The sequence below is a fragment of the Hyaena hyaena genome, unplaced genomic scaffold (genome assembly GCF_003009895.1).
Source record: "Hyaena hyaena isolate Hyena2069 unplaced genomic scaffold, ASM300989v1 scaffold_311, whole genome shotgun sequence".
Classification (NCBI taxonomy): Eukaryota; Metazoa; Chordata; class Mammalia; order Carnivora; family Hyaenidae; genus Hyaena; species Hyaena hyaena.
The window spans coordinates 1,369,519-1,397,238 of record NW_024080944.1 but is presented as its reverse complement, the minus strand read 5'-3'; the positions used below and the strand labels follow the sequence as shown (position 1 = coordinate 1,397,238).

The window sequence follows — 27,720 nt, the reverse complement described above, 5'->3', positions numbered from 1 at the left end:
AGAGTAGACCTAGAAATTACCAGCTCCCTACATTGTCCTCTAGAAAGCAGTTATTTCCACTGAGTAATTTATAAGAGTTTTATTATAGGAAAAAAGAAAATGCTCTAGATGAGACAGATATATTGAACAGAAGTATGATGTGGAGAGAGAAGGACTGGAATAGGAGCCCAAACATACTATTTTTTAAGAGTTAAATCACTGCTTTTATGTTCCAAAATGCCATTCAAATTCCCTCCATCTGGGCCTTGTTTTCCTCCAGCCTCTAGAGAGTTCAACATTCTTTTCCTGGAGGAAGAACTCAAGGACCAATGGAATTCTCACGGCCAATATACAACTTACTAGTGTTTTGGGAGATGACAAGTCAAGAAAAGCATACCCATTCTATTATAAAATATTTGTCTATGTGTCCCCGAAATTATCTTCAGTGCCTCTAGCGGTACACATTTCCTGTTCTTGGGGGAAGTGGGCTCCAATCATTGCAGGCAAGTGTGGAGACAAGGAGAAAGGATGAGGGTAGCAGAACCCTGAAGAAGGTAGAAAAGAGGCCAAGAGAGCCCATGGGAGTGATAATGACCCAGCATACACCAGTCCTTTCACCCAATTGGTCGCATGCACTCCTCCCAAACCTGAGGCAGAGGAAAAAGAGTGTCACTCAGGATGATCCCTGGGGGTGAACAGATCACAACCGGTACAACTCACTCTCTGGCCCTCTGGCCATGCAGCTTCCCTCCTGCTCATTCACATGTGCCAATCCTGATCTCCCTCTTTAACACACACACACACACACACACACACACACACACACACACACACACACACATACACACTGTGTCCAGGGTAGCCTTGGTCCTGCCTGCATAACTGCAGAGAAAGGGTGGGAATAAAAGGCTAATTGTTAGTACATGAGCCTCTTAGGTGACATTTTTGGTACTTCCTGGGAAATCACCCCTTGCCCTCAGCCTCTGGCCCTCCCAGGGTCATTGCCCACCCCCACATGCCTCCCTCACAGGGCTATTTATCCGGGCTCATGTGGGGGTGCCCTTGAGGTGGAGCTAGCAAGGGAAGTTGAAGGGTACTCAGTTCTGGTTCCAGACTGCTGAGTTTCACTAAGAAGGAACAAATGATGGCTGTTCTGCTAGGCCACACAATGAGCTGCTTTCTCCGAGCCGTGACCTTTACCCAGGAAGAGGCCGACACACTTATCAAGTCTCTACATTTGCTGGAGAGAATCTGTGGTAAACAGAGCCAGAAGGCGTTCATTGTCAACAACGGCCTGTAGAAGCCACTAGACCTTTTCGTGCAGAGCCCTTGGTTGTCTGGCCAATGACTATCATACAATTTTACTATGGACATGGATTATTTAAAGTTAAAAAGTAATTTATTTAGTTGAATTTGGATTGGCCTGGATGATCACCAGTGACTGCCAGTGTGTCCGTGCTATAGAAAACGTGCTGGTTGCTCACTCATAGTTTTTGCCTTCTCTTTCTATGCTCAAAGAACCCTGATTTTGTACAGTTATTTGGTGACCATGAGTCAATCCTGGAGGCTAACCCTTATTGCAGCCATGTCTTTCCTCCTTGCCAGGGATTGGTCTAAATTGTGGACTGCTGAGGGCCCTTGAGGCAGGGGGAAAGTCCTGCCATGCTGTCCTTTCTTCTTGCTTTTGGACTTGGCTGAGGGTTTGCTGCTCTGGCCATCTTTTGTGAGGGTAGGTATTATATGCAGAGTTGACACATAGGAATAAAGGCCCAAGTCCTTATTGATACAACTGAGCTTTAGGGATGCCTAGTTGGGGCCATCTTGTTAAGTTGGCTTTTCTATGGATTTCTGTCCAAAGCATCTTAATTGATACACGTGCCTCCCCCCTAGCTCATTTAGCGTTATCAGGCCTAACACAAACCCTTTGGCCAACAATTCATAAACACTCTGCTTTCCTTATGGCTTAAAGCGATATGCTGGACTCCAGAGAGGTTCCAAGCATTTTGTGCAGTTACACTATGGTGGACTTAGATGTGAACACTAAGCATCTGGCTGGATGGCCAGGGAATCCTCCTTCCTGTCAAGACAACAGCCCGATTACCTCAGAACCAGCTTTCTTCTTTGTTTTGTTCTTTTTCTCTCCCTGAAGGATTTGGAATTAAGACCCATCCACGCACTCATCCATTCATCCATCCATCCACCCATCCAGTAAATATCTATTAAACCTTCTCCATGTGGTCATTTACCAGTGTGCACTGGGGACACTATGATGACTGTGGCAGTGCTATGGGCCATGGAGGCACACATGGTGGCACTCAGAGGCAGTCCCGGCAAAACTCAGCTTAACAAAGATTTATTTGTGGCCAGCCATGCAGAGCCACCGCATCAGGTGTGGGGTAAAAGACACACTGCAACAGTGATCTAGGCGCTCCTGCATGAAAACATCCAGAATGGGGGGCACTGGCTTGGGAGAAATCTCTGGGGATTGCTGCCTCACTAACAGTCACCTGACAGATGAGGACACAGACCCAAAGAGAACAGATCATTTGCTTTACATATGCAAAATCCATCAAGCTGAACACTTAAGATCTGTGCACTGTACTGCGGGTATGTTTAACTTCAGTAAAAAAACCCAAAAAGGACGCAAAGCAGAAGTGACCCTAGATATCCTTTTTTTAAAGTTTATTTATTTAAGTAATGTCTACATCCAAGTTGGGGCTCAAACTCACCACCCAGAGTCGCAACCTCTTCCAACTGAGCCAGCCAGGTGCCCCATGCTACATATTTTTTTACCATCTCTTAAAGAAAGGAATAAAGGGAAAGGCAGTGATACTTTACATATTTAAATTAGTAATTATTGGAATGATCCAATCAATTTCTCATCTCTCTCCTGCTAGAAGCTCTTCTACATCTCAAGTTGAAGTTTTAACTTCAATGTCAGTGAGATGCTTGTAAATGTGTATTGTTTTCTGTAGGTGATACGCAATAGGAATGATGGTACCCCTGTGCTAATCTTAAGAGATCAGATTCATGCCTTGAAGTTGCTGGCTCCCACTTTGGAGCCAGGAATGGTCAGAAAGATTCAGAATAGTCGAGATGTTTGTGAGGCAACAAGCTTCAGGGGACTCCTGAAGCCAGAGCAGCTGTTTTGGCCAATTGGTTTTATCTCAGATCAAACTCAATACAAAGAATCCTAAGGGTATCAGATGTCAGAAGTGGCTCAGAGAGCACTGACCTCATCTCTTCCACCCCAGGAGGCCCAGGAGTGCAGTTCTAATCGTTACAAGGGGCGTGTGTTGGCTCACGGAAAACCTAGGAATAAAATCAACTTCAGGGAAGACTGGATTCAGGGCTCAGACAATGTCATCAGAACCCAATTTCCCTCCACTTTGAGGTTCTTATGCTTTATCAGTTATAGATTCAGGAGCTTCAAGGTGGCCCCACAAAACTCAGGTTTTCCCTTGAGCTAGTAAGAAGAATCCAGTATCTCCAGACTCTATCTTTTCAGCTCCAAGTCCAGCCGGGGGAGAAATACACCTTCTCTCCTACAACTTTCCCAGGAATCTTAAGTCTCACTGGCTCTGAGTGAGTCACATGTACACTGCTGAGCCAATCCCTGGGACTGCGGGAATACAATTGATTGGCTTAAGCCTAGGTCACATGCTTCTTCCTCAGACCTCTTCCCAAAGTAGTGGGCGCTTCCTTCCTTTCACACGGGGGCTCCTGCTGCCACTGTGCCGCTGTACCTCCTTCTGGTTTTTCAGGACCATCACACATCTGTTGCCCAGGGGCTGTGAGGTGCAATTCCATGGCTGCCTGGGTGGAGAACAGGCCATACAGTACATTTTACTGGCTTGAGAAGTTAGTATTCTCACTTGGCCTCTGAGGCGGCAGCATCTTAGCCCCTGCCGGTATATGAGGTGGGTGCTGTCATATGGCAATTCAATAGTTTTTAGGTGCCCTGCTATCCTCTCCCCCATCCTGTAGATGCAGTTTCTTCCCCTCCAGCCTTACTGGGCAGATGACCCCTGGTAGCATCTCGTGCCACTACACAATGCTGACAAGTTGGTCCGACGCATGCAGCTAGTCCGAGGCCCGCTTTGGATCCATCAGTGGCTCCTAAATAATTCTCATTCTTTGCAGGCAATCAACAGGGCCCTTCTCTTTCCCCCCATCTCGCTGGGTCATTCTGCTCCATAACACAGCACCCATCCCTGCATTACAGGAACCTCAGGCCCCTGTGTGTGTGTTTGCCTGTGGTGGGGTCGCCTCCCAGTAATCCAGGCAAGAGGCAGACAGAACTAGTTTATGGAATGGACTACACCTGGTCAAGTGCAAACCAAGGTTGAAGCAGAACCTGATGTTCTGTGTCTCAAGTTTTTGCCTCTCTTGTTCTGAGTATTAACTGTTAAACTAAAACCTCTCGGGTTGGGGATATGAAAGGGTAGGTACTACCTAGAAAAACTGTTGATAGCATGCGCACACTTTTCTTATTGCAACACTGACAGTTACTTCCTCCAATATGCTAAGCAGGGAGCAAGCAAAGGGAGAAGAGCTGGAAGAGCAGTGGGCGCAACCTCACGGGGTCTGGCTTTCCTGCCTGGGCTGCCGCTAAATCCCAAGCTGGACCGTCAGTGACCTCTGCTGGCAAGATTTTTCTCCGGCTCTGCACAAAGGACGGAGTCCCCTCCACCGGTCCGTGTGTCCGGTTCCATGTTCTTGAGAGAGAAGCCATGCGATTGATGCCGATCCATGGGGGTGGGGTGGGGGGGGGAGCAGACTGGGCTTTCGTGCTAAGCTTTTACTGGGGGTTGGAGGTTACAGCGGGCAGCACTTTAGGCACAGATCCCACCCCAGCCTCCATCAGCTTGCTCTCAGATGCTGACAGCTTGTTTATATTTCTCACTTTCCAGAGATAAACTTACTTTCTTTTTTAAATAAATGTTTTCAAAAAGAATGCATTCAAAAACAAGTTTTGCATAAACAAGTTTATAGAATGTCTTAAGAACATGTGTGCAAATTGGCAGAAGGAGGTGGAAACACTGTCAAAACAAGTTCACTTTTTAAACTGTAGTATGTGTTGGGGCGGGGGTGGGTGGGTGGAGGGTGGGTTGAGAGACATCCTTTCCCAGCACCTACCCAAATTGCACACCTCGCCATGTGCCATCTCACAAATACATGTGAAATGCTGCTGGGAGACAAGGCCTGAGCCGCCTTCTAAGCCAGGCAGACATTTTTACAACTGTCCACGTATGTCTGTCTGTAATGGGAGACTTGGGACTGGAAAGCTGGACAGCAAAGTTGAAGCCATATGACAGGTCTCGAGCGTCATGCTGATATAGTTACTGACGAAGCAGCTCTTGTGCCTGTGGGGCCTCGTGGTGGCCACTTGACCTCTCCTAGCCTCCCCCACCTTCTCTGAATGTCGCGTTTGCCCTTAGGGTCAGGTCTATGCAGCCATCTTCTGACGGGGCTCTGTCCCTTTAACCAAGCTACTTGGATCCTGATTAAACTGACCAAAGGGAACCAATGTCTTCAGCAGGGGGTGGGGGAGGGCAGGAATCAGATATCCTTTTCCAGAAATTGGCAATTAGTGCACAAGGACGGCAGTCAGTCTGTGAAGGACCCTTACGAGAGGTCTTGTGGGGCTGGCCAGCACCTCATACTTGGGCAGGGAGAGGCTGAGAAGGCTGGGAGCGCAGAGAAAATGAATTAAGGTGGCACAAAGGGGGATGCAGAGATGAGGTGAAGTGCATCCTGGTTCCAACTTTCATCTACCCATCTTAGGCTCTTCTCTTGTTTCCTTCGCACATCCCATTTTTGCCTAAACAACAAAAGACCCTGAAGACAGAGGCACTTTTGCTTAGTTTGCATTGAATACAAAATGATTCTGAAGACCTATGCTTGAGAGCTCAGAATTTGAATTATGTTGATCCAAACCAGGAGACTCAGTACCAGGAGACTCAGAATGGAGTGGAGCTTCTGTTCATTAGATTTTCTAGATGCGAGTTAAGCAGAAAACTCTCTGCCTATTCGTTCCCATCTTTGTTACAAAAATTGGTCTAAAATGCACGAATAAAGAAAAGATTGGAAACAAATATTTCAGAAAACACTGGTTACAGACTCCTACAATAGAGTACTATGGAGGCATTACAAGAAGAAGACAGATCCGTATGTCCACCTGAAAAGGCTCTCCATGATATATTGTTAAATCAATTAAGTACTGAATGCTATGTGTACGTACTGTGCTCTCATTTGTGTAAAAAAGGAAGGAAATAAAAATATATAAGTTCATACAATATATATAAGTTCATATAATATATATAGCTAATATATAAAATATACATACATATAGGCTCGGGTATGCATAGGATGTCTGTGGAGGGCTACCCAAGATCCGGAACAGTGCACGCCTCCCGGGAGAAATCTTGGGGCAGAATGAGAGGGAAACTTATTTTTCTCTGTGTACCCTTTCATTCTATTTGAAAAAAAAAATTCTTTTACCACGTACCAGCTCTTTAAATAAAGGTACACAATGCATAAGCACCTACCAAAGCATTAGCCTGCTTTCCCCTTTTATTAAGCAGAGAGCAGTCATTTCTGTTAACCAGGAGAATTCCTGAGGCTCGCCTATTCTGATGTATTTGCATTCATCTGTAAAAGTCATTGAATGATCAAATACAAGTGGTGAGGAGTGAAAGCTTGGTGTTCCTGGAGCAGCACGAGTGAGGGGGGCAGTGGACAGGCAGGGGTGTATTTCCTGTGGCAGCAAGTCAATATCCCAGCTTGAGGATCTGCCAGTAGACTGGGTTCTCATTTCCGATGTAGATTCTCATCGCTTTGAGTGGTGAAGTCCTTGGGCTCAGGCCTTTCTGCCTCCATTATGCAGTGAAAACAATACCTTCTTTCCAGGTTCTTGTTCAGAGGAAGCAGTTGGCACAAGTCCCTGGCTCAGTTAGTTTTAGCCGAACACTGGGTGTTCTGTGGTCATTTTGATGGACTTTTCTTCAGCATGTCCCAGAAGGAGGTACATAAAGCCTCTATTAGTAGAGATTACATTACGATGATGTTGGATGTTCTGGGTTTGAATTCAGACTCTGCTGTTTACAGGAGGTTATTGTTAGATGTGTCTGTTCTCTTTGAAGATTTTGCAGGGAGTGAGGACTTTATTCCCATCGGCATAGGCATCTTTCCCATCAGGTGAAGAGAACTAGTCTGAGGCTGAAGCCAGTAGAGAGGAAAGTAGAGCAGAGAGAAACGGGAGAGATAGGAGAGAGAGAGAGGAAAGAGACAGTATCATTTTTCTCAAGCCCTTACATCAAGCTTTGCTTAAAGCCAACTATTCTGTCCATGGCAGGTAAGAGGGTTCTGGCTGCATTTCCTTGCCCTCGTGCGGAGAAGGAGAAATATCGTATACTAGAACCAGGTTATGTGTTGCCCACCCACCAGCCACCCCTGACCTGATCGATATGGTCTGAAGGTGAGGACCAAGGGAGAGGTGATTTCCAAAGGAAATTCAGGTGCTTTCACCATCAGACTAGAAGACGACTCAGAAGGGAAGCCCAGAGCTGTCCACCACACTTAGCAGGACAGATGGAAGGTGGAAGACCATCACTCATTCTCAAGGCAGGCTATATGAACACTGCCTACGGCAAATGCGTGTGGGCAGCTGAAAGCTGCATGGCCAGCTGGGCTCCCCAGGAGGGTCTTCAGAGGAAGGAGAGGAGAAGGAGTCTGTGAAATAATTAAAGCCTTTTAGTAGGACTCTGAAGATGGGCCCTAGGGTCGTCCCCTCCATTCTCTCAGCCCCGATTTGCACAGACTGGCCAGATTTCTGTGTGGCGTAGATGTTTCCTCACTCCTCAGGAGGGGGGTGGTAGAAAGCTGACAGTCGCATGAGTTGTTTCAAACTAAAATTGACCACTTAGTTCTACTTCTGTTGTGGCTACCGATGCCCGATTCCCTGAAGAACCTCTTCCCCACTAGGGTGACCAGTCATCCTGGTTTTCCCAAGACTGACCTGGCTTAAGCCCTGAAAAGCCCCGCCCCTTGGAAAAACCCCCCTTCCCAGACACACAGTGACAGTGGGTCACCCTAAAATGGAGAATCTGCACCCTTCGCAGAGGACTCATGTTTGGGACTGCTGTGCTGATACTGGAAACAGCTAAATCAGGGAGCTCTGACTCTGCCTGGAGGAGCTTGCTGTCCAAGGGAACTGAAAGGTGGAAAGGTGGAATCGAAAAAGGATTTTGCCAGAGAGCTGTGGCCGCACTGAGGCAAAGGCAAGCGGAGGTCTGAGCGTTGGTCTCACAAAACACCTCAAGGAAGAAGCTTTAGAAGGGGGCTTTTGAACTAGACATTGAGAAATGACCATGTCTGTGGATGGGGGTGGAGTGGGGTGAGAATGGACCTTTCAATATTGCCAGGAACTTGTATTTGGACACAGTGTGATAAAATGCCAGATACCCTGGGGAGTGGCGTCACCCCCCAAACTTTAACAGGGTCAAAGAGAAGTGCAGATGGAGGCCTATGTAGTTGACTCTTGAACAATGTGGGGCCTGGGGAGCTGACCCACCCAAGCAGTCAAAAACCTGTGTATAACTTTTGACTCCTGAGAAACTTAACTGCTAATAGCCTACTGTTGACCAGAAGCCTTACCTATAACATAAACAGTTGATTAATGTAGACATATTATATACTGCAGTCTTACAATTAAGTGGGCTAGAAAAATCTTATTAAGAAAACTGTAGAAAAGAGAAAATACATTTACAGCACTCTTCTTAAAATAGAAAATCTGCTTAAGTGGATTCACACAGTTCAAACTCATGTTGTTTGAGGGTCAACAGTAGTATATCATGTGTCTAAATTTGAAGGTTACAAGTGGGGCGAATAAGCTCTTCATTAAATATGCTCTATTCTCTTCCTTTGGTAAACATACCTTCATAACAATCTGGGAGGCCGGGTTTGGATTTAGAGTTCCCAGTCTGTGCTGTCCCAGACTGGGGTGAGACAGCACGAGGCGGGCTGGGCCCAGGGCTTCCTCCCATTCCTTCTTACTCTCTGCCAGGCTCCTTCCCATACTGCTGGGGCCTTGGGCACACACATGTGATCCTGAAACGTCATCACAAACTCCGTCCACATCCCTTGCAAACACGAGCTCCTCGCCTGTCCCTGGGGTCTAGGGGAGTGACCCTGGCAGGGAAGAGGCCCGAGCAGGCCCTGCCAGTGGGCAGAGTATTCTCAGGTCCTGAGTACTCAGAGTGGCCTGCACCCTGGGTGGGCACCTCATTGTCGGCCCTGCAGACTCTGCCTGGAGGGAGGGGGAACCTCTGGACGGGGGCCTCCTTGCTTAAGTGTGAGAATGCTACTGAATGGCGAGGAGTTCCCAGGGGCTGGAATGCTGCCACGGTCAACATGAGCAATAGCAGAGGAGGCTGGTTCCCATCATGATGACAAAAACAGTGGCTCTGAGTTTCTTTTTAGGAGAAGAAACATCAGAAATGATGAGGTCTGACCTGGGAAATGGCTTGCTGCTCTTCCCACTAACCACATTTACACAGATATTGGGCATGTTCCAGTCAATGTGTAGGATGTGGCCATTTAGCCCAGTAAAACCGAGAAGCTAGAAATGAATACCACCTAAGCTGCACAGTATCTCAGCTTGCCCAATTTTGGGAGAGAAGCTGGCCACACATCAGAAGTGAGTCAGCTTCTCTCTGGCAATACCCCTTGCTCATGTGAAGTGAGTAAATTTTTGAATTCAAGACGGCAATTTCTTTTAGATGTCCTTCCTAATGGAAGATGTCCTCCCATTAGAGGGGCCGCGATGTGTAAAAGCAAGTGATGACCCCGACTTTCAGGGCTATGACATTATATAATGAGGGGCAGAGAAGGAACATGAAGATCATTTTGGGGACCAGTCTATATGTCAGATTCAAATTCCTTGCTCCAGTCATAGGGTCCTCCCATACTTGACCCTTTGGAGTAGCTAACTAAAAGTTTCAGATTTTGATTAGTTATAAGAAAAAAACCAATATGACCCTCCCTCGCCCCTCACTATATTTCTATTCTTTCCTGATTGGGTAGAGGCAAGCAAAAATATGAAGTCTTCCATTTGCTTTGGGCAGCACAGGACTCTATTTTCACTCTTAACATGAAAAGAGCCTTGTTTAGATAGTCCTTGAAATTTGACTCAATTTGTACTCTCCTCATTAATTTCCATTAAAAGTATTTTCAGAATTTCTTCCTCTCTCCTACATCCTTGACAGCTAAGCCAGGAACTTTCTGGTTCTACTACAAATAATGCTGTGCTCCTACCCACCAGGGTCCTTGTGGGGAGGGGCTGTGCTGTGCTATCAGGCTTTAGTCCCCTTCACCTGTATTAGCAGACTCTGGAACTCAATTGCCTGGGAACTCTGCTTTTCCACATACCAGCTGTATGACTTTGGTTAAGCTAACTTCTCTATGCCTTGGTTTTCTCATTGGGGATTAGCTCTTGTAGAATAGTTTGTCCCTAAAGATGCCTGCCATCAATCTCTTTCCTTGTTGTATGTGCCTGCTACTCCCCCATTGAGAAGTATAGTCCATCCCTCCACCCTTGAATCCAAGCTGGACTGTGACTGCTTGGATGCCCAGGGTGGTCAAGACTTTAGATGACCTCACCCTCCTACCATCTGACTTTACCTGCATAAGAGGCCTGCTCAGCTGATCCCAAACCACAGAACCATATGAAATGAATACTGTATATGGCTGTTTTACACCACTAAGTTTTGTGGCACTGTACAGCAAAAGATAATCACATTAAACATTGATAGGGATGATAATATCAATGTCTATCTCACAGGATTGATATGAGGATTAAATAAATACAAATTAGATGCTTAGAAGAGTGCCTGGTAATACAGGCATACACCCTGGAGATATTATGGATTTGATTCCAGACCACCACAATGAGTATCACAATTAAACAAGTCAATTGAATTTTTTTTTGTTTTCCAGTATGTGTAAAAGTATGTTTATGCTATACTATAGTCTATTAATTGTGCAACAGAATTACATTTAAAAAATCAATATCAGGGGTGTCTGGGTGGCTCAGCTGGTTAAGCATCTGACTCTTGATCTTAGCTCAGGTCTTGATCTCAGGGTTGTGAGTTCAAGCCCCACATTTGGCTCCATGCTGGGCATGAAGCCTACTTAAAAAACCCCCAAAATCCCAAATCAATGTACATACCTTTATTTAAAAATATTTTTTTTTGCTAAAAATATGCTAAGCCTCATCCGAGCTTTCCCTGAGTTGTAAGCACGGATCACAGATCCCCATAACAAATAATGAAAAAGCTTGAAATATTGCAAGAATTACCAAAATGTAACACAGACACGCCAACAGACTTGCTCAATGCTGGGTTGCTATAAACCTTCAATGTGTAAAAAAAAAATGCAGTGAGTGTAAGTCACAGTAAAGTGAAGTGCAATGAAACGAGGTCTGCCTGCACGAACTGGCACAGAAAAACACATTGACAAAAAAAAACCCAAAAAACAAAAAACAAAAAAACACCACCAAAAAATCCCCAAAAAACCCCAAACCTAAAATCCCAGAAAGACATAGGACTCTGAGGGTATTCAAGTCTCAAGCTTATAAACACTCATTTTGAGGAAAGCACAGCAGCTATCATTGTCCCAGTCCCCCATCTTCCAAAAAATCTCTTAGTCAACGTGGAGTCAGCTGGGGTGGTGAGAACCATGTCCTAAAAACTGACAGGTGCTGGTCCTGTCTCTATGGGTCCATTAGCTTCTCTATGCTCTGTGCCCACAGCTTTCAGACGAAGACAATAATCACTGCTAACACAACAGGATGATGGTGAGGGACAAATATGAAAGTAGTTCTAAGAGCCTTGAAGTCCCCTCCATTTGTGTGTGTCTATCAGACACTGAGGTCTGTACTTCCATAAATTAAACCCAGGCTTTATAGTGCTTGGCTACAACTGAGTCTCTTGTCAATACCCTCAACTTTCTTGCCTCCCCATCCTTTGTTCTACCCACCCCCCATGGTGGACTCCAAGCATCAGGTTCCACTTACAGCTCCTTTTCTCTCTCTTCTCTCCTTCATAGCTCAGCTTCTTGAAACAAGAACCGTTGCTCACTCTCTTCCCCTCTGCTCCTGCATCTGCCTCCCACCCCCACCAGCTTCCACCTGTAGCACCACACGGAAACTGCTCTTGCCAAGATCCTCCAGTTGAGCCACGAGGGCAGGCTCATACCAGCTCTCATGAGCCAGCTGGAGGTCTCTCTTCCCAACTCCCCGTTCAGTGACATCATGTTGGCAGCTTAAAATCATCCACGGCGGGAGTGTTTATATGACGGACGTTGGCAAAGCACTATAAATCCAGCTTTCCTGCTCTCCAAGGTGATGGTTAACTGTTTTACCAATATATCGCTCCCAGTGACTTTCTAGTTGCTGTGTGCAAAAGGGCACTTTCCAGATGTTCTTTACTCGGCTTTATCTTCACTTGACACAATAGATCACTCTCTCCTTTCTGAGAGGTTTGCCATCTCTGGCTGCCTAGATGCCACTCCTCCAATTTTCCTCCTACTTCTCTAGTCCCTTCTCCGTGCCAGCCTCTTACAGACTTTTATTTAATTCATCAAATCTCAAACATCAAATATTGGTGTTTTTCAGAAATCTGTCTTCTTTTGCTATACAAGCTTCATAGGAGACATCTTACATTCCCATAGTGTCAACAAATAGGAAACCAAAGGTTATTCTTGACCCCTCCCCAGCCGTCACTTCCCCATATCCATCCAATATCAAGTTCTGCTGATTTTGTCTCCTAAATAGCACTCATTCTCTCCTCTCTTCTCTTCACTGTCAAAACATAACCCATGCTGCCATCATCTCCAGTCTGGACCACTGCAACAGCTTCCTGCCTGCTCTATTTGTGGCCACTATTGTCCTCCACGTCATTCTCCACATTTCAGCTACAGTGACATTTCACAGTACAAAATTGATGTAAAAAATACTTCTTGTCCCAATAGTCCAATGGCTTTCTGTTGCTCTTAGTATTAGACCCGAATCCTTAGCATGACCTGGGAGCACTGCAGGGTCTGGCTTTCAGCCTCCAGTCCCCTTTCAGACCCGCCTCTCTAGGACTCTGGCCACCACTGGCTTCCAGTGCACTGTGTTCCCTCTAGAAGCAAACTTTTGTACATGCTATTCCCTCTACCTGGAAATTCTTTCTTTTTTAAAATAAGTTTATTTACTTATTTTGAGAGAGAGCAAGAGAGAGAACAAGTGGAGCAGGGACAGAGAGAGAGGAAGGCAAAGAGAATCCCAATCAGGCTCTGTGCTGACAGCATGGAGCCTGATGCGGGGCTCGATCTCATAAACCTTGAGAGCTGAAATCAAGAGTTAGATAGACACTTAATCCACCGAGGCACCCAGGCGTTCCTTTCCTCTTTCAACTTTATTCCTCTTTCAGATCTCACTCAAAAGGTACTTCCTCAAGGACAATTTCCCTTGAACTTCCAGATTAGCTTAAGCTCCCCATTAAATGTCCTCATAGCACCTCTTCTTCACAGCACTTATCACAATTATAATTGGTTAGCTTTTTGTGTTCCCCATTAGGTCATAAGCTACAGGGATGATTTGTTTTGTCTGCTCTTGTATTCCCAGCATGTAGCTCAAATATGTTTTGAATGAATGAAACACAACTTTCAGCTTCATACTCAAAGCCAGTCCTTCTTCTGTACTTCTGGTCCATGTATCTAGTGGTCTGCTGGTGACTCCATCCTTCCAATTATTCAGGTCCAAAACCTGGGAGTCATCTTTGACTTCTCTGTTTTTCCCACCTCCTGGGACCTAGACCACTCACAAATCCTATCAGATCTACCTTCAAAGTACATTCAGTATCTCAGTATGTGCCTCTGATGGAAGAACATAACCCAACTTAGGAAGCTGTCTTGCTAATTCCCAGGCTGTGATAAACTCTTCAGGATAAACAACATAATTTCTTCAAAAGTATATTGCAAGGGAGAGAAAAATAGTCTCTTTACTACATTGCAGTGAGAGTCATCCTTCATTTACTTTTTTTTTTTTTAAAGTAGGCTCCACACCCAGCATGGAGCCCAGTGCAGGGCTTGAACTCACAACCATAAGATCAAGACCTGAGCTGAAATCAAGAATTGGACGCTTAAACTATTGGTGGGAATGCAAACTGGTACAGCCACTCTGGAAAACAGTATGGAAAATAGTCAAAAGACTAAAAATAGAACTGCCTTATGACCCAGAAATTGCACTACTAGAAATTTATCTAAAGGATACAAAAATGCTGATTCAAAAGGGCATATGTACCCCAATGTTTACAGCAGCACTATCAACAATAGCCAAATTATGGAAAAAGCCCAAATGTCCATCAACTGATGAATGGATAAAGAAGATACGGTATAATATTATAATGGAATACTACTCAGCAATGAAAAAGAATGAAATCTTGCCGTTTGCAACAATGTGGATGGAACTAGAGTGTATTATGCTAAGCAAAATAAGTCAGAGGAAGGTAACCATATGGTTTTACTCTTATGTGGAATTTGAGAAACTCAACAAATGATCACAGGGGATGGGAAGGAAAAATAAGATGAAAAAAAATGGAGGGCAAACCTTAAGAGACTCTTCAATACAGAGAATAAGCTGAGGGTTGCTGGAGAGGCGGTTGGTGGGAGTATGAGTTAAATGGGTGACAGATATTGAGGGCAATTGTTGGGATGAGCACTCAGTTCTACACTGTATATTAACTGACTTGAATTTAAATTAAAAATAAATGAATAAAGTCACTCAAAAAACAGCAACAAAAAAGACTGAATCACCTAGGCGCCCCAGAGGCTTTTTTTCACTGACCTGCAGTCTCTTCCCTATACTGCAGTGAGAGTCATCCTTTAAACACATTAGATCATTTCCTTTCTGTTGAAGCCCTTGCATGGCCTCTCATGTTGCTTGGACCTTCTAGAATGGCTATCTGCCCTTCCCTCCTAGCACTCAGTCCTCATCTGCTACCCCATCATCAGTCTGTGTCAGAAGTACAAATTCTCTGGCAAGGCCCATGAGGCCCTGGTGTGTCCTCTGTGTACCTCTCCTGGCTCACCACCCAACAGCCTGCACTCACCCACACTCCTGTGTTTTAGCCGCTCCTACCTGCACTGGGAAGCCCAGGCTCGGTCCGCCCCAGCCCAGTGCCACCTCTCTCAGAACCCAACATAATCCACCCTGGTTCTGAGCTCCTAGGGACTCAGGGTTTTGTTTTGTAATCATGTCTTGGCTCATCAGTCTCCTTCCCCAGACTCCAGCTTCTTGAAGGCACAGGCTACCTCTCATAACTCTATAGCTCTGGCCTGGACACAACACCTGAGATTCCAAGTAAAACTTATTTTGAATAAATTAAAATTAAAATTAGCACTGTTCCAGCTTTTAAATCTCTGTATACCAAAGTTTCCTGTAACAGGAACGACATCCTGACCCCTACAATTACATAGAAGTCATAATTTTTAAAATCATTGGGGGGAAAAGGTGCTCTTCACTTCTCAGCAAAACATTCTAAATAAATAGAATTGAGGTCTTAGACACAAGAATGAAATCATAATTTAAAAAATCTTAAAAAATGTTATCACACTTCTGCTATAACCAGTTCTTCCAGGAGTTGTCTGAATTTGGAGAGTTTCATTTTAAAAACTGCATACCAAGCCAATTCACCTGCTCACTGACCACCTTACTCGAAGAATCAGCATCAAGGGCAGGTATACTGGGGAGGGTGAGAAGGGGCAAGGGGAGCTCCTCTCTCCAGAAAGGAGATTAATAGCTGGCCAGGATTTGGGGAGGAGGAAGATGCAGAGTTCTCAGATATGGAGGAAACTGCCTCTACAAAGAGCAACTGATGGGAGACAGAGGGCGTGGGACCCAGTAAACTGGGGGGTAGTGAGAAAAGAGGAAGGCAAGAAACAGGAGTAAAAGAACCCAAAGCAATTAATACAATATGTACAGGTAGGATCACCTTGCAGAATTTGTCTTGATGCCTTTAATTGAGCTACTTTCTCAATTATTACACATTCTTTCAATATTTAATCTGTTTTGCTAGATAAGTGAAGTTAGCTTCAGCAGACAGCAGTTATCAAATATTTGATTTTTATTTGGTTCAGATTATCCTTCAAATACAAAATTAATGCTACTGGCCAGACATTCGTAGGACTGGAAATTTGCGTTATTTTCCCCGAGTTGGTGACGGATTATGTTGCTTGAGCCACTGGCACTCCCTTTCACACTACCTACTGTGACTAACTGCATGCATTTGAAGATAATTAAAGTTAGGAATATAGTTTGTGATAAGGAACATTTTTTTATGTGAAAAAATACTAGCTTATAATGGCATTAAATTATAATTTTACTCCATATTCTTTTTAATATCTTTTTGTAATGTTTATCTATTTTTGAGAGAGAACAAAAGAGAGAGAGAGACAGAATCCAAAGCAGGCTCCAGGCTCTAAGCTGATAGCACAGAGCCCAATGCAGTGCTGAAACTCAGTAACGGTAAGATCATGACCTGAGCCAAAGTCATACACTTAACTGACTGAGCCACCCAGGCGCCCCAATTTTACTCCATATTCTTGAAAATAAAAAATGTACAGATTTAAAAAATGATTTTATAAGGCAATATCCCAACATACAAGAGAAGCCAAATGCCCAGTGTGCAGAGGCGTCAGAAAATAAAGCAGTGGCGTGTCAGGGAAAGCAGAGACCCATACGGCCTCCTGAAGGCCATCACTATAACAGCTATCATCCTAAAACTGCACTCATTTGCCATGCCTCTTTACCTCACTCTCCATTGTTTGCATTAAGCATTTTTCTCTAAGGTGTTGAGAGGAAAACAGAAACATGGGCTTTGAAGTCAGGAAGCACTGGCTTGGAACCCTCATTCTGTCTGGCCGTGGGATCCTATAAAATGTATGTAATGAAGTCTACTTCCCATGGTTGTTGGGAAAGACCTGAATGAAATAGCCCACGGGAAGAACCTTGCCAAATACCTGGTACTAAGTGTAATTTGTTTCCTGAAAACGAGTAGAGGAGACAGAACACTTTCAATGCTCTCTGATTTATCACAAGGTCAGGCCTAGCCGAAGCATTAAACGATAAGAAGACTTCAATCTCTCTTATTTCTGCATTTTTTTTTTTAATGCATATTCCATTTGAGTCCTAAGCATGTAAGTAGGTATCATGGAACGTAAACAAGTAAGGGAACAGAAATATATTAAATGAATGATATGTGAAACAATGCTGTGACTCACAAAGAGGAAATAGCCGCTTGACTGCACAAAAGAATTAACATTAAAACATTTAAGAGACTTAACATAGGAATAAGCTATTTTAATCAAGCAAAACCAAATTTAGATTCATTATTTCTAAAAATAAAATTAGACTTTTCCAACCCTTAACATCTGCATTTAATAATATCTTCTAACCAAAATACAGATGCTAGAACAGCAAATTACAATATTATCTTGTACAGCATACAGTATGTTCACTGTTTACACCTACTTTAATTCTAGTTGGTCGTTATGTACTCAATGCATACTTAAACATCACTCATGATAGTTTTCACGATTAACAAAAAATGTGACAAGGCTGTCTTAAAACGGCTCTGCTATAAATTGTATAGAATATACAGAATTACAAAGTCAAGTATTTTTTTTATCAAAATATACACCCCTCCCTGAAACTAACACAAGCTATCAACATTTTAAACGAATAATACAATTATAGAAAATATTTGCAAAATTATTTTTTCATGTATAAATATTCTGCCATATTTACTTTGGTCTAGAATTATCAGCATACAAGTCCACTTAAAAAATTTCCACATGTAAGGGCTAGGAGACATCACCACATGTAATAATTTTATATTTGGAGTTACCTCAAATCAAAATGACTGAAATACACAGTAATTCCCTTTGATTAATAATCCCAATTGAGATAAAACAAATTAGATCACAGAATTGCCTATTCAGTATTCTAATTATCAATTCAGAAATGATTTTCATAAGCCCTTTGTGACTATCTCTTTTGACAAAACCCAAATGAATAGTGCAGGTATACATATATACAATGTATAAAATAAGGTTGAATTTGCTTGCATTTCCCCATTTTCCTCTATTACATAATACTGTATATAAGTAAGTGAAAGTAGATCAACGAAAGATAAATGCAGATGCAATATTGGGGTTACTTAACAGCAAAATATTACTGTATAAAAAGGTCAGCTTTGATCATGTCCTTCTCTGGGCGTTTAATTGCTTTCTTGCCCACCCAAACCCACATTAAGTCTTCTTCATGGAGACATCACAATACTTGGAGAGAGAAACTGGAGTCCTTTGAACTACTTCTTCATTATCGTGGCCTTGCAACCTTGGATAACCTTGGGCTTCCATCTATCAAATCCCATGAACATGAATAGCTGTAGGCCACCCTTAAACCAGGTTCCAGGTTCTGCTCACACTGGTGATCAAAGGGTAGGAATGTTTTCTCTCTCCTTCCTATTCTGGCAGTTTAAAATTTAAGGATGATGAGTTCTGGCTTCCCAGAACCTAGTCCACGTGATGGAATATCTATCCTACAGGGCAATTAGACTTGGAGGGCAATGTGATGGTGTGGGGCAGCATAAAAGAACATGAAAACACTTAAGTGGGTTTTTAGCAAGGGAGCTAGATGTCTGCAAACATGAAGACAAGGCATCTGGCTTTGGGGATATGCTTCTGAGTCATATAAGTAAGTGACGGATCTTCTTACTCCACAGTCTATCTCTCCTCCAACCCTCCTCCCCCAAACTAAGCTACTGTTTGAGGCAAGGAAGGTCATTGCCTCCTCTTACCCACTCAAGTCATTAATGGGTGAGGTGGGAGGCGTCTTTCTGATGTCCTTTTGTTTTATACTAGCATGTACTTGTGGGCTGCATAATCTCTAAGAAGGCTAATAATTACAGGGATTAGGCTTTCTGTCATTTTCAAGTGCCTGGGAATTCACCAGCATATGCATGGTTTGCACTAAATTTCCTGGACACTCCTTCAGTGGAATGGGACATGTCAGGTTTTAACTTAAACCCTTGAGACTGATTAAGTCTGTCTGAAATAGACCTCTACATCCATGGCCTTGTGATGGATGGAAGACTGCAGGGAGTTTCAGAAGAATTTGACCCTTCTTTATTTTCTGAGGTGGCCGCTGCAAAGTAATATACAGCACAGGTAATCACAGAAAAATTCTGGGAGGGCTCTTCCCCATAGATAAGGCATGACCTATTTTTTTCTGTACCTGGAGTAGACCAGTTCTAGTAGTAGCTCAGCTGTAACTTCAAGGGAACAGCATTCCACCTAAAAGCATACAACATGCTCTTAAATCATATTCAAGATGCTTTCTACTGATTTTTCCATCAGTCCTCAATATTTGCAGAACTACTGCTCATCATTATATTTCTCTACAGGGGACATGGATAGTTAAAAGTCATAGTGATTTATATATGTATTTTACAAGGCTTGTGTTGCAGAAAAGTAGTTCTAGATAATGTATGAATGTCCTACTTAAGTTACTCAATTTCACACATATTTTCAGCTATAATATTAAATATTTCTTATATATCCACTGATTTAAACAAGTTTTAATAGCGCAGAAGCTGGATGGGAAAAATGACTATCATAGCTCATTTACCTTCTCACATATTTATGAAGATGGTGTTTTCATGATATCTGACCCTCCTTTTCTCCAGTGACTAAAGACAGCTCGGCAGCCAGTTCCTATTAGCACTTACTAGAAAAGTTCTAAATTAGGCTAACATTAGACTCTCTTTTTTTCTTCCACTGGCAGAAATACCACAGCTAAGAACTTCATAAGCTTCCACAAGATACTTGGGATACTGGAGGATTCAGCTATTTCATTTCTGTGCACTTTGCATGAAGTTAATGCTAAAACCCAAAGTAGATATTAGGATCCTTTTTCTGGAATTTTCACAAATGAGATTTTCTTTTTTACATTTCACTCCTTCATGACTATTGTGTGAACAAAACAAAACTTAAAAAAAAAAAAAAACACCAGAAGAAAACAGCTAACTAAAAACACCCCCAAAACAACAAACCCACCAACTTATAGCTTTGAAGATTGTTCTAAGTATCGCCACTCAAAGGACATTTTCAACAATGGTTTGTACATTATCCTTTCGGTCATTGTCTTCTGAATCATTGACATGTGGGTTCTCCAGGGGATTTGAGTTCTCTTGGCACATGTCACCTTCGACTTTCTCCCGCTGACTCGGGCTCTTGAATAAGTGTTTCTTCTGGTGCATTCCAAGGGCAGCAGCTGTTTTGCAGATTTTGGGGCACTGGAAGCAGGCATAGCCCTTCCCATCATGCTCCCAAATGTGTCTCTGCTCATGATTCCTTTTTGTGGAAAGGTACAAAAAACTCTGAAAGCAGAACTGACAGTGGTAACGCTTTTCGCCAGTGTGGATCCTTTCGTGGATTTTGAGGGTCTCGTTCAACGTGAATGCCTTGTTGCAGTACTGACAGATGAACTCCTTCACGCCCAGGTGGATGCGTTCATGTTTCTGTAAGTTTCCCTGCACCGAGAAGCACCGCCCACAGGTCTTGCACTGGTACGGCTTCTCGCCGGTGTGACACCTCATGTGCATCTTGAGCGTGGAAGGGCTCTGGAACTGCTTGGCACAGAATTCGCAGGCGTAAGGCCTAGCAGTGAGATGCCGGTGGGGCCTTCCTTGAATGCCAGCCCCCGAGGCTTTGTCCCCATCACAGAGCTCACACTGCAGCTTGGGCATCTCTTTATTTTCTTCTTCCTCGAAGGCCTTTTCCTGAGGAGCCTTCCCCACAGCACAGTCCAGTTCTGCTGGGTACTTACACTTACTGCTTGGACTCCTGTTTTCATGTTCTTTCTTCCAGTTGGCCTTCCTCATTTTCCTCAACTGTCTGGATTTCTTTTTGGGTTTGTAGTTGTAGTAAGGGCGCCAAGGTTTGTCAGTGGAATCCTGGTCGCTGGCGTCATCGAACATTTCATTCATTTCCACACACTCGGACTGGCAGAGCCCAAGGGGGCTGTCTCTATTGGTTTCTGGGTCACTCTCTTGGGGCAAAGTCTCCTCCTGCATTTGATACTTGGGTCTTCTTCCTCTTTTATAGAACAACTTAGATCCTAGGATGTGCCTTTTCACAATGGCTTCGTTTCCGATTTTCACTGTTATCTGGCAAAGGGGCGCGACGTTGCTGTTTGTGGAGGTTCCCGGGAGGGCGGGCTTTGCAATGTAGGTTTCAATTTTACTGGTTTCTTTCACATTTGCGGTTTTGCTCAGGGACCCTCCAGGATCAGCGACGTATTTGGCCTCCTCTGCTATCTCCCCCTTGTTACACGGCACAGTTTTCTTTTTCTCCTTAATGCTTTTGGGTCTGCTGACGCCCCTGCCCGCTTTGTCAGGCTCGACTTTGCTGTCATCTTTCAGGGGCTGACTGCCAGCCGGGTCTGAAGGGGCTCTGTGGTTGCTGCTGGTCATGGCGGCAACGGCGTTGCTGTGCATTATCACTGATGAGAACTGGCTACTATGAACAATGACCGAGGGTGCTGAGCCACTGTAGCTGATCACAGACGCTGCGTTCTCACTGCCACCACTCAAAGACGGAACAGGCACGACCCCTGCTGGGAGGTCAGAGCTGACGGCATTCTCAGTGGAAGAAACGGATACCTCGGTAGAATAAAAGTTATTGTCGAGATCAACTTTCAGTGTTCCCTCTCCCCACTTGGTCCCCTCTGCGTTCTGTACGTTGGCAGAAGTGGGTACATCCTGGCGTGCAGATGTTTCCAAGGGGACGGCTGGACTGCTGGTCAGGGTGTTTATGCGGTCTTGGAAATTCAGGGTCGGTAACTCAGAGCTGTGTGGATTCTGAATAACGTAGGGACCAGATGCAGACTCATTCATCTGACTGCTTTCTCGAGCATGTTCATAGGAAGAATTTCGGTAGCTCTTATAAGGAGCCCTCTTGCATTTCATAGGCAGTAGCCTGTAAAGTTTATAGGGATACACACTAGGCTTCAAACCTCCATTTGCTGTTTTTTTACTGATGGAAAGTCTGTGATCTATGGCATGGAAAGACTTCTGATGGTTTTTGAGAATATAGTAGGTCATGAAAGTTTCAAGGCAGAAAATGCACTGATAGCGCCTTTCTCCTGTATGCCAAATTTCATGTCTTGTCCTGTACTCAGCCAATGCAAACACTTTGTTGCAGTAATGGCACGGGTATGTTCTTCTCCACGAGTGAACATTTGCATGTCTTCGGAGGCTGGATAAAGTCACGTAACTACGTTTGCATACAACACAACTGTAGAGCATCTGCCCGTTAACAAATTTAACCATGTGGTCCGTTTCTGGCAAGGTACTTGCGGTACTGGAAAATTCACCAATCCTATTTTCAGACAGCAAAGGTTCTGGACCTGTAAATGCACTTCCATTCTGTCCAATGGTTGGATAGTTTTCTAAAAAACGCTGGTTTCCTCCAGGAACAGGCATGTGGCTGGACCTCATACAAATCTGCTCGTGCCGATCCAATCTGTTCAGGGTGCTGAACTGTTTGTTGCAGTACTTGCACACTAAAGGCTCCTGGGTTGGCTTGTGGAGCTGCATGTGGGCACTGAGCAAAGTGCTACTGTCAAAGGATTTGGAACAACAGCTGCAGTTGTACACGAGAGGGGGGACTTCTGCCGTCGGTGGCCCAGGGACGTCAGAGGATTTATTTTCATCTTCCTTGGAAAAACGGAGATCTCCTTCATTGCTGGGAGATTTTGAATGAGGAAGAACTGTGGGCAGCTCTGGACTTCTCTCCTGATTAACCTCTGAGCTGGCTGCTGGAGGGGGTGGTATATTTTCTGCAGCTGAATCAGAAGCCGGGGGTACGGAGACGGTCTTTGGCTTTCGGCACGTCTTCGGTTTTGCTGCGAGAGCTTCACAATTTTCTTTACCTGTTTTACCGGGTGAACTGCTGTCGTGCTCACGTCCAGGCTGGCTTCTGTATGCCTCGGCCACGGAGGAAACGGCATATGAGTGCTCCGCCAGCGTGCGGACAGGCTCGGCCTCGTGGCACACATCTGTTCTCTCCAGGCAGAGGCTGGTGGTTCTCATGGAGTCCGAGACCTTTTTGAAACTTGCCCTCAAGTCCAGTGGAGAGAACATGTTATTACTATTTTCGGTTTCAATGATGGAAAAGGCATTTGTGATCCTTGGCCCATTGGTGATGGCAGGTTCTTCATGCCTTTTTTCATTTTTTTCTTCTTTAACCACTCCCTTCTCAGTAATGCAGAATACATAGGGACCAGGGGAATTTGAGAAGTTGCGATCAGTAAGGTCTTCCAAGAAGGATATTCCCAGCTTTTTCCCTGCAGCTGCAAGATCTGTAACTGTTTCCTGTCTCTTGACGACAACTGTGGAGCTGTAGATATAATTAAGGATCTCTGTAAACACTTCAGCTTTGAGATCATCCAGTTCCAGGACATGGCTGGAAATACAGATCGTATGGCTCCAAAAGATATTTTTGAAATAAAGGCTTGAAGCAGCCAGGACATTGCTGTGGGCTTTAAATTTGGTGTCTTCCACAATAATAGTGACATCACATAAAATGCCCCGAATGCGCTGTTCATTTAAGATGGAGAGCACTGTGTCACTGTGCAAGTCGTCCTTGAGGTCCCTGGAAAGGGACATGACTGTCATCTGAAACAAGAGGAGAGAAATGATCAGAGACCCTTCCAAAACTAGTTTCTTTCTTTTTCTTTTCTTTTTTTTTAAGTAAAATCTGTGCCCAGCGTGGGGCTTGAACTCACAACCCTGAGATCAAGAATTGCATGCTCTACCAACTAAACCAGCCAGAAGCCCCAACAAGTAGTTTCTTTATTTCTAGACAATTTTCAACATTTTTGAAAAACATTTTTTTGTATGAAAATACAGGTTTTTGTCTCATTCTTCTGTTGTTACTTGCAAGACTTGGAGTCAACATTAAAATCTAAATCTTGATCTCGTCCCAGCCTGTTTCTCATACCATTGCTAATAGTTGTTATAGTTGGAAATCCTCCCAGAGCTCATTCTCCAAAGCTGTAGAGATATATACATGTCCAAATTTGGAAGGAGGAGGGTTCTAACCCCAAATGTGAAGGGTCTCATCGTCACTCAAGGCTGTTGCACTGAACTCCTAGAGCTAAGCAATGCCATGCTCCTGCCACAAACCTCTTATTTTCATAGATAACCCTGATGACCTGATCCAAATATCATTTATGAAGCCAGAAGATGATTTTTTTGAAAAAGCTTTCCGTAAGTAAGCAGTACCTGTATACAGAGGTATTGCCTGCTCAGAGAAGAACCAAAGCCATTCCTAATTTGTGGCTCTGAAAGGCTCTTAATGGAGGGGCTCAGGCTGCATGACCAAGTCTGGCCACCAGGGGTTCCCTGCCTCTCTAAGCTACTGGCCATATCTCATACTTTCTCTAATTTCCCTGTTCATTACAGCTGAAGTAGGTAGGGGTTTTCAAAAAGAGCTCGGTGAGGTAGTGAAGGCACGCGAAAAAGAAACAATTAAAAAATGAAGAAAGCATGTCTCTGAGTCTAGCCTCATTGTGGTTTGGATTTGTAGGTATCTCTACAAGATCCTGATTTCAATTCCTTCGAACATATACCCAGAAGTGGGACTGCTGGATCACATGGTAGTTCTATTTTTAATTTCTTGAGGAATCTCCATACTGTTTTCCATAGTAGCTGTACCAATTTACATTCCCACCAACAGTGCACAAGGGTTCCCTTTTGTCCAACCTTTCATCAACATGTTATCTCTAATCTTTTTGATGACAGCCATTCTGACAGGTGTGAGATAATATCTCATTATGGTTTTGACTTGCATTTCCCTGATGATTAGTGATGTTGAGCTCCTTTTCATGTTTCTGTCATTTTTATGCCTTCTTTGGAAAAATGTCTACTCAGGTTCTCTGCCCATTTGTTAATCAGATTATTTGTGGTTTTTTGGTGTTGAGTTGTATACATTATTTATATATTTTGGATATTAAGCCCTTATCAAGTATATCTTTGAAAATATCTTCTCCCATTTGGTAGGTTGCCTTTTGGTTTTGTTGATGGTTTCCTTTGCTGAGCAAAAGCCTTTTATTTTAGTGTAGTTCAATAGTTGATTTTTGCTTTTATTTCCCTTGCCTCGGTACATATGTAGAAAAGTGATTCTATACCCTATGTCAAAGAAATTATTGCCTGTACCCTCTTCTAGGATTTTTCCGGTTTCATAAAATTTTTATGGTTTCAGGTCTCACATTTAGTTCTTTCATCCATTTTGAATTTTTTTTTTTTTTGTATATGGCATAAGAAAGTGGTCCAGTTTCATTCTTTTGCATGTGGCTGTCCAGTTGTCTCAGCACCAATAATTCCACTACTGGGTATTTATCCCAAGAAAATAAAGACACTAATTTGAAAAGATACATACAATCCTATGTTTATTGCAGCATTATTTACAATAGCCAAGATACGGAAGCAGCCTGTGTCTGACAGATTAACGGATAAAGTACATGTGGTACACACAGACACACATAGGAATATTACTCAGCCAATGAATGTTGCCATTTGCAAAAACATGGATGGATCTAAAAGGTTTAATGTTAAGTGAAGTAGGTCAGAGAAAAACAAATACCATATGTTCACTCATGTGTGGAATTTAAGAAATAAAACAAGTGAGGGGCACCTAGATGACTCAGTTGATTAAGCGTCCAACTCTTGGTTTTGGCTCAAGTCATGATTTCACAGTTCATGAGTTCGAGCCCTGTGTTGGGCTCTGAGCTGACTGCACGGAGCCTGCTTGGGATTCCTGCTCCCTCTCTCTGCCCCTCCCCCATTTGTGCTGTATCTGTCTCTCTCAAAATAAATAAATAAAGTTAAAAATACATAAATAAAACAAGTGAACAAAGGGGGAAAAAAGACAAACAAAAAATCCCAGACTCTTAAGTCCAGAGAACAAATTGGTGGTGACCAGAGGGCAGGTGGGTGGGGAGGAGAGATGAAACAGATGAAGAGGACCAAATGTGATGAGAACTGAGCAATGCACTGAAACGAACATAACACTCTATGTTAATTATACTTCAATAAAAATATACTGAGTCTAGTCATAGGTTCCTTTTAAAAAAATGTTTTTAATGTTTACTTAGTTTTTTGAGAGAGAGACACACAGAGTATGAGCTGGGGAGGGTCAGAGAGAGGGAGACACAGAATCCGAACAGGGTCCAGGCTCTGAGCTAGCTGTCAGCACAGAGCCTGACACAGGGCTCGAACCCATGAACTGTGAAATCATGACCTGAGCTGAAGTCAGCCACTTAACTGACTGAGCCACCCAGGCGCCCCTAGTCATAGGTTCCTAAATAAGCACAATTTAAAGGCATAGTGTCTCTTGTTCTGGTTCAAGGATCTTCTCTCTGTTCTTCCCAGAGCCTAGTTCTTGTTACTTTCTCTATATATTTTATACCATAAGCCTGGAAAGGCCTACCAACTAATATTCTAGTAAGGGATAGAATAGTATATAAGAAATACATAGTACATTATTACATAGGGATCTAAATTAAATTAAAACTTAACCTTATTGTGTGTCATGTATTCTGTTTCATTTTAAAAAGGTTAATAGCAACTCACTAAAATAATTTCACTATACACTAACAGATCACTCCTGCAGTTAAAGCCAAAAAAACCCCCCCTCTGGTCTAAAGGACATACTAACCAGCTGTTCATCCAGCCTCTCTCTCTCTTTTTAAAATTTATTTGAGAGCGAGAGCGAGAGTGAGAGAGAGAAAGAGAGAGAGAGAGAGAGAGAGAGTTTTTTTATTTGTTGTATGGTTAATTTTTTTTAATTTTTTTTATTCCTATTTTGTTTTTTTTTTTTTTTTTTTTTTCTTTTTTTGTTTCTTTTTTTTTTTATTTTTTCTTTTTTTTTTTTTCTTTTTTTTAATTTAAATTTTTATTTTTTATCTTTTTTTTCTTCCTGGTTTGTTTCCCCTTTCTTTTTTGTTGTTTTTTTTTTTTTTTTTTTATTTTTTTTTTTTATTTTTTTTTTTTTTTTTTTTTTTGTTTTTTTTTTTGGTTTTTTTGTTTATTTTTTTTTTTCCTTTTCTTAATTTTTTTTTATTTTTTTCCTTTTTTTTTTTTTTTTTTCTTTTTTTTTTTTTTGTTTCTTTTTTTTTTTTTTTTTTTTTTTTTCTTTCTTTTGTAAAATTTTTTTTATTTTTATTAATTTTTTTTTTTTCTATTTTATTAATTTTTGTATTTATTTTTTTTTTTTTTTTTTTTTTTCTTTTTTTTTCTTGTTTTTTTGTTTTTTTTGTTTTTTTTTTTTTTTTTTTTTTTTTTTTTTTTTTTTTTTTTTTTCCTTTCTTTTATTTTTATCTTTCTTTTATTTTTTTTTTTATTTTTTTGGTTTTATTCTTTTAATTTTAATTGTATTTAATTTAATTGTATTTTTTGTTTTCTTTTTTTCCCTTTATGTTTTGGTTTTTTCTTTTTATTTGTTGTTTGTTTTTTATTTTTTTTTGTTTTTTTTTTATTAAATTTTTTTTTTTTTTTTTTTTTTTCTTTCTTTTTTTTTTTTTTTCTGGTCTTTTTTTTATTCTTTTTTTTTTCTTTTTTTTTTTTTTTT

General features: G+C 42.6%; 1 protein-coding gene across 8 annotated transcripts in view; it reads right to left on the bottom strand.

Moving 5' to 3' along the window:
- ZBTB38 (zinc finger and BTB domain containing 38) overlaps positions 1 to 27,720 on the bottom strand; it is a 158,288-nt gene that overhangs the window by 11,341 nt on the left and 119,227 nt on the right. For 6 of the 8 annotated variants that reach the window (XM_039248540.1, XM_039248539.1, XM_039248538.1 and 3 more), the window contains one exon: positions 17,168 to 23,765. The exons of the other annotated variants lie outside the window; for them this stretch is intronic. In XM_039248540.1, the coding sequence (XP_039104471.1) occupies positions 20,181 to 23,765 (3,585 nt within the window). In that variant the 3' untranslated portion in view covers positions 17,168 to 20,180. Of the gene's footprint in view, positions 1 to 17,167; positions 23,766 to 27,720 lie in introns of those variants that run through there. 8 annotated transcript variants of the gene reach the window in all.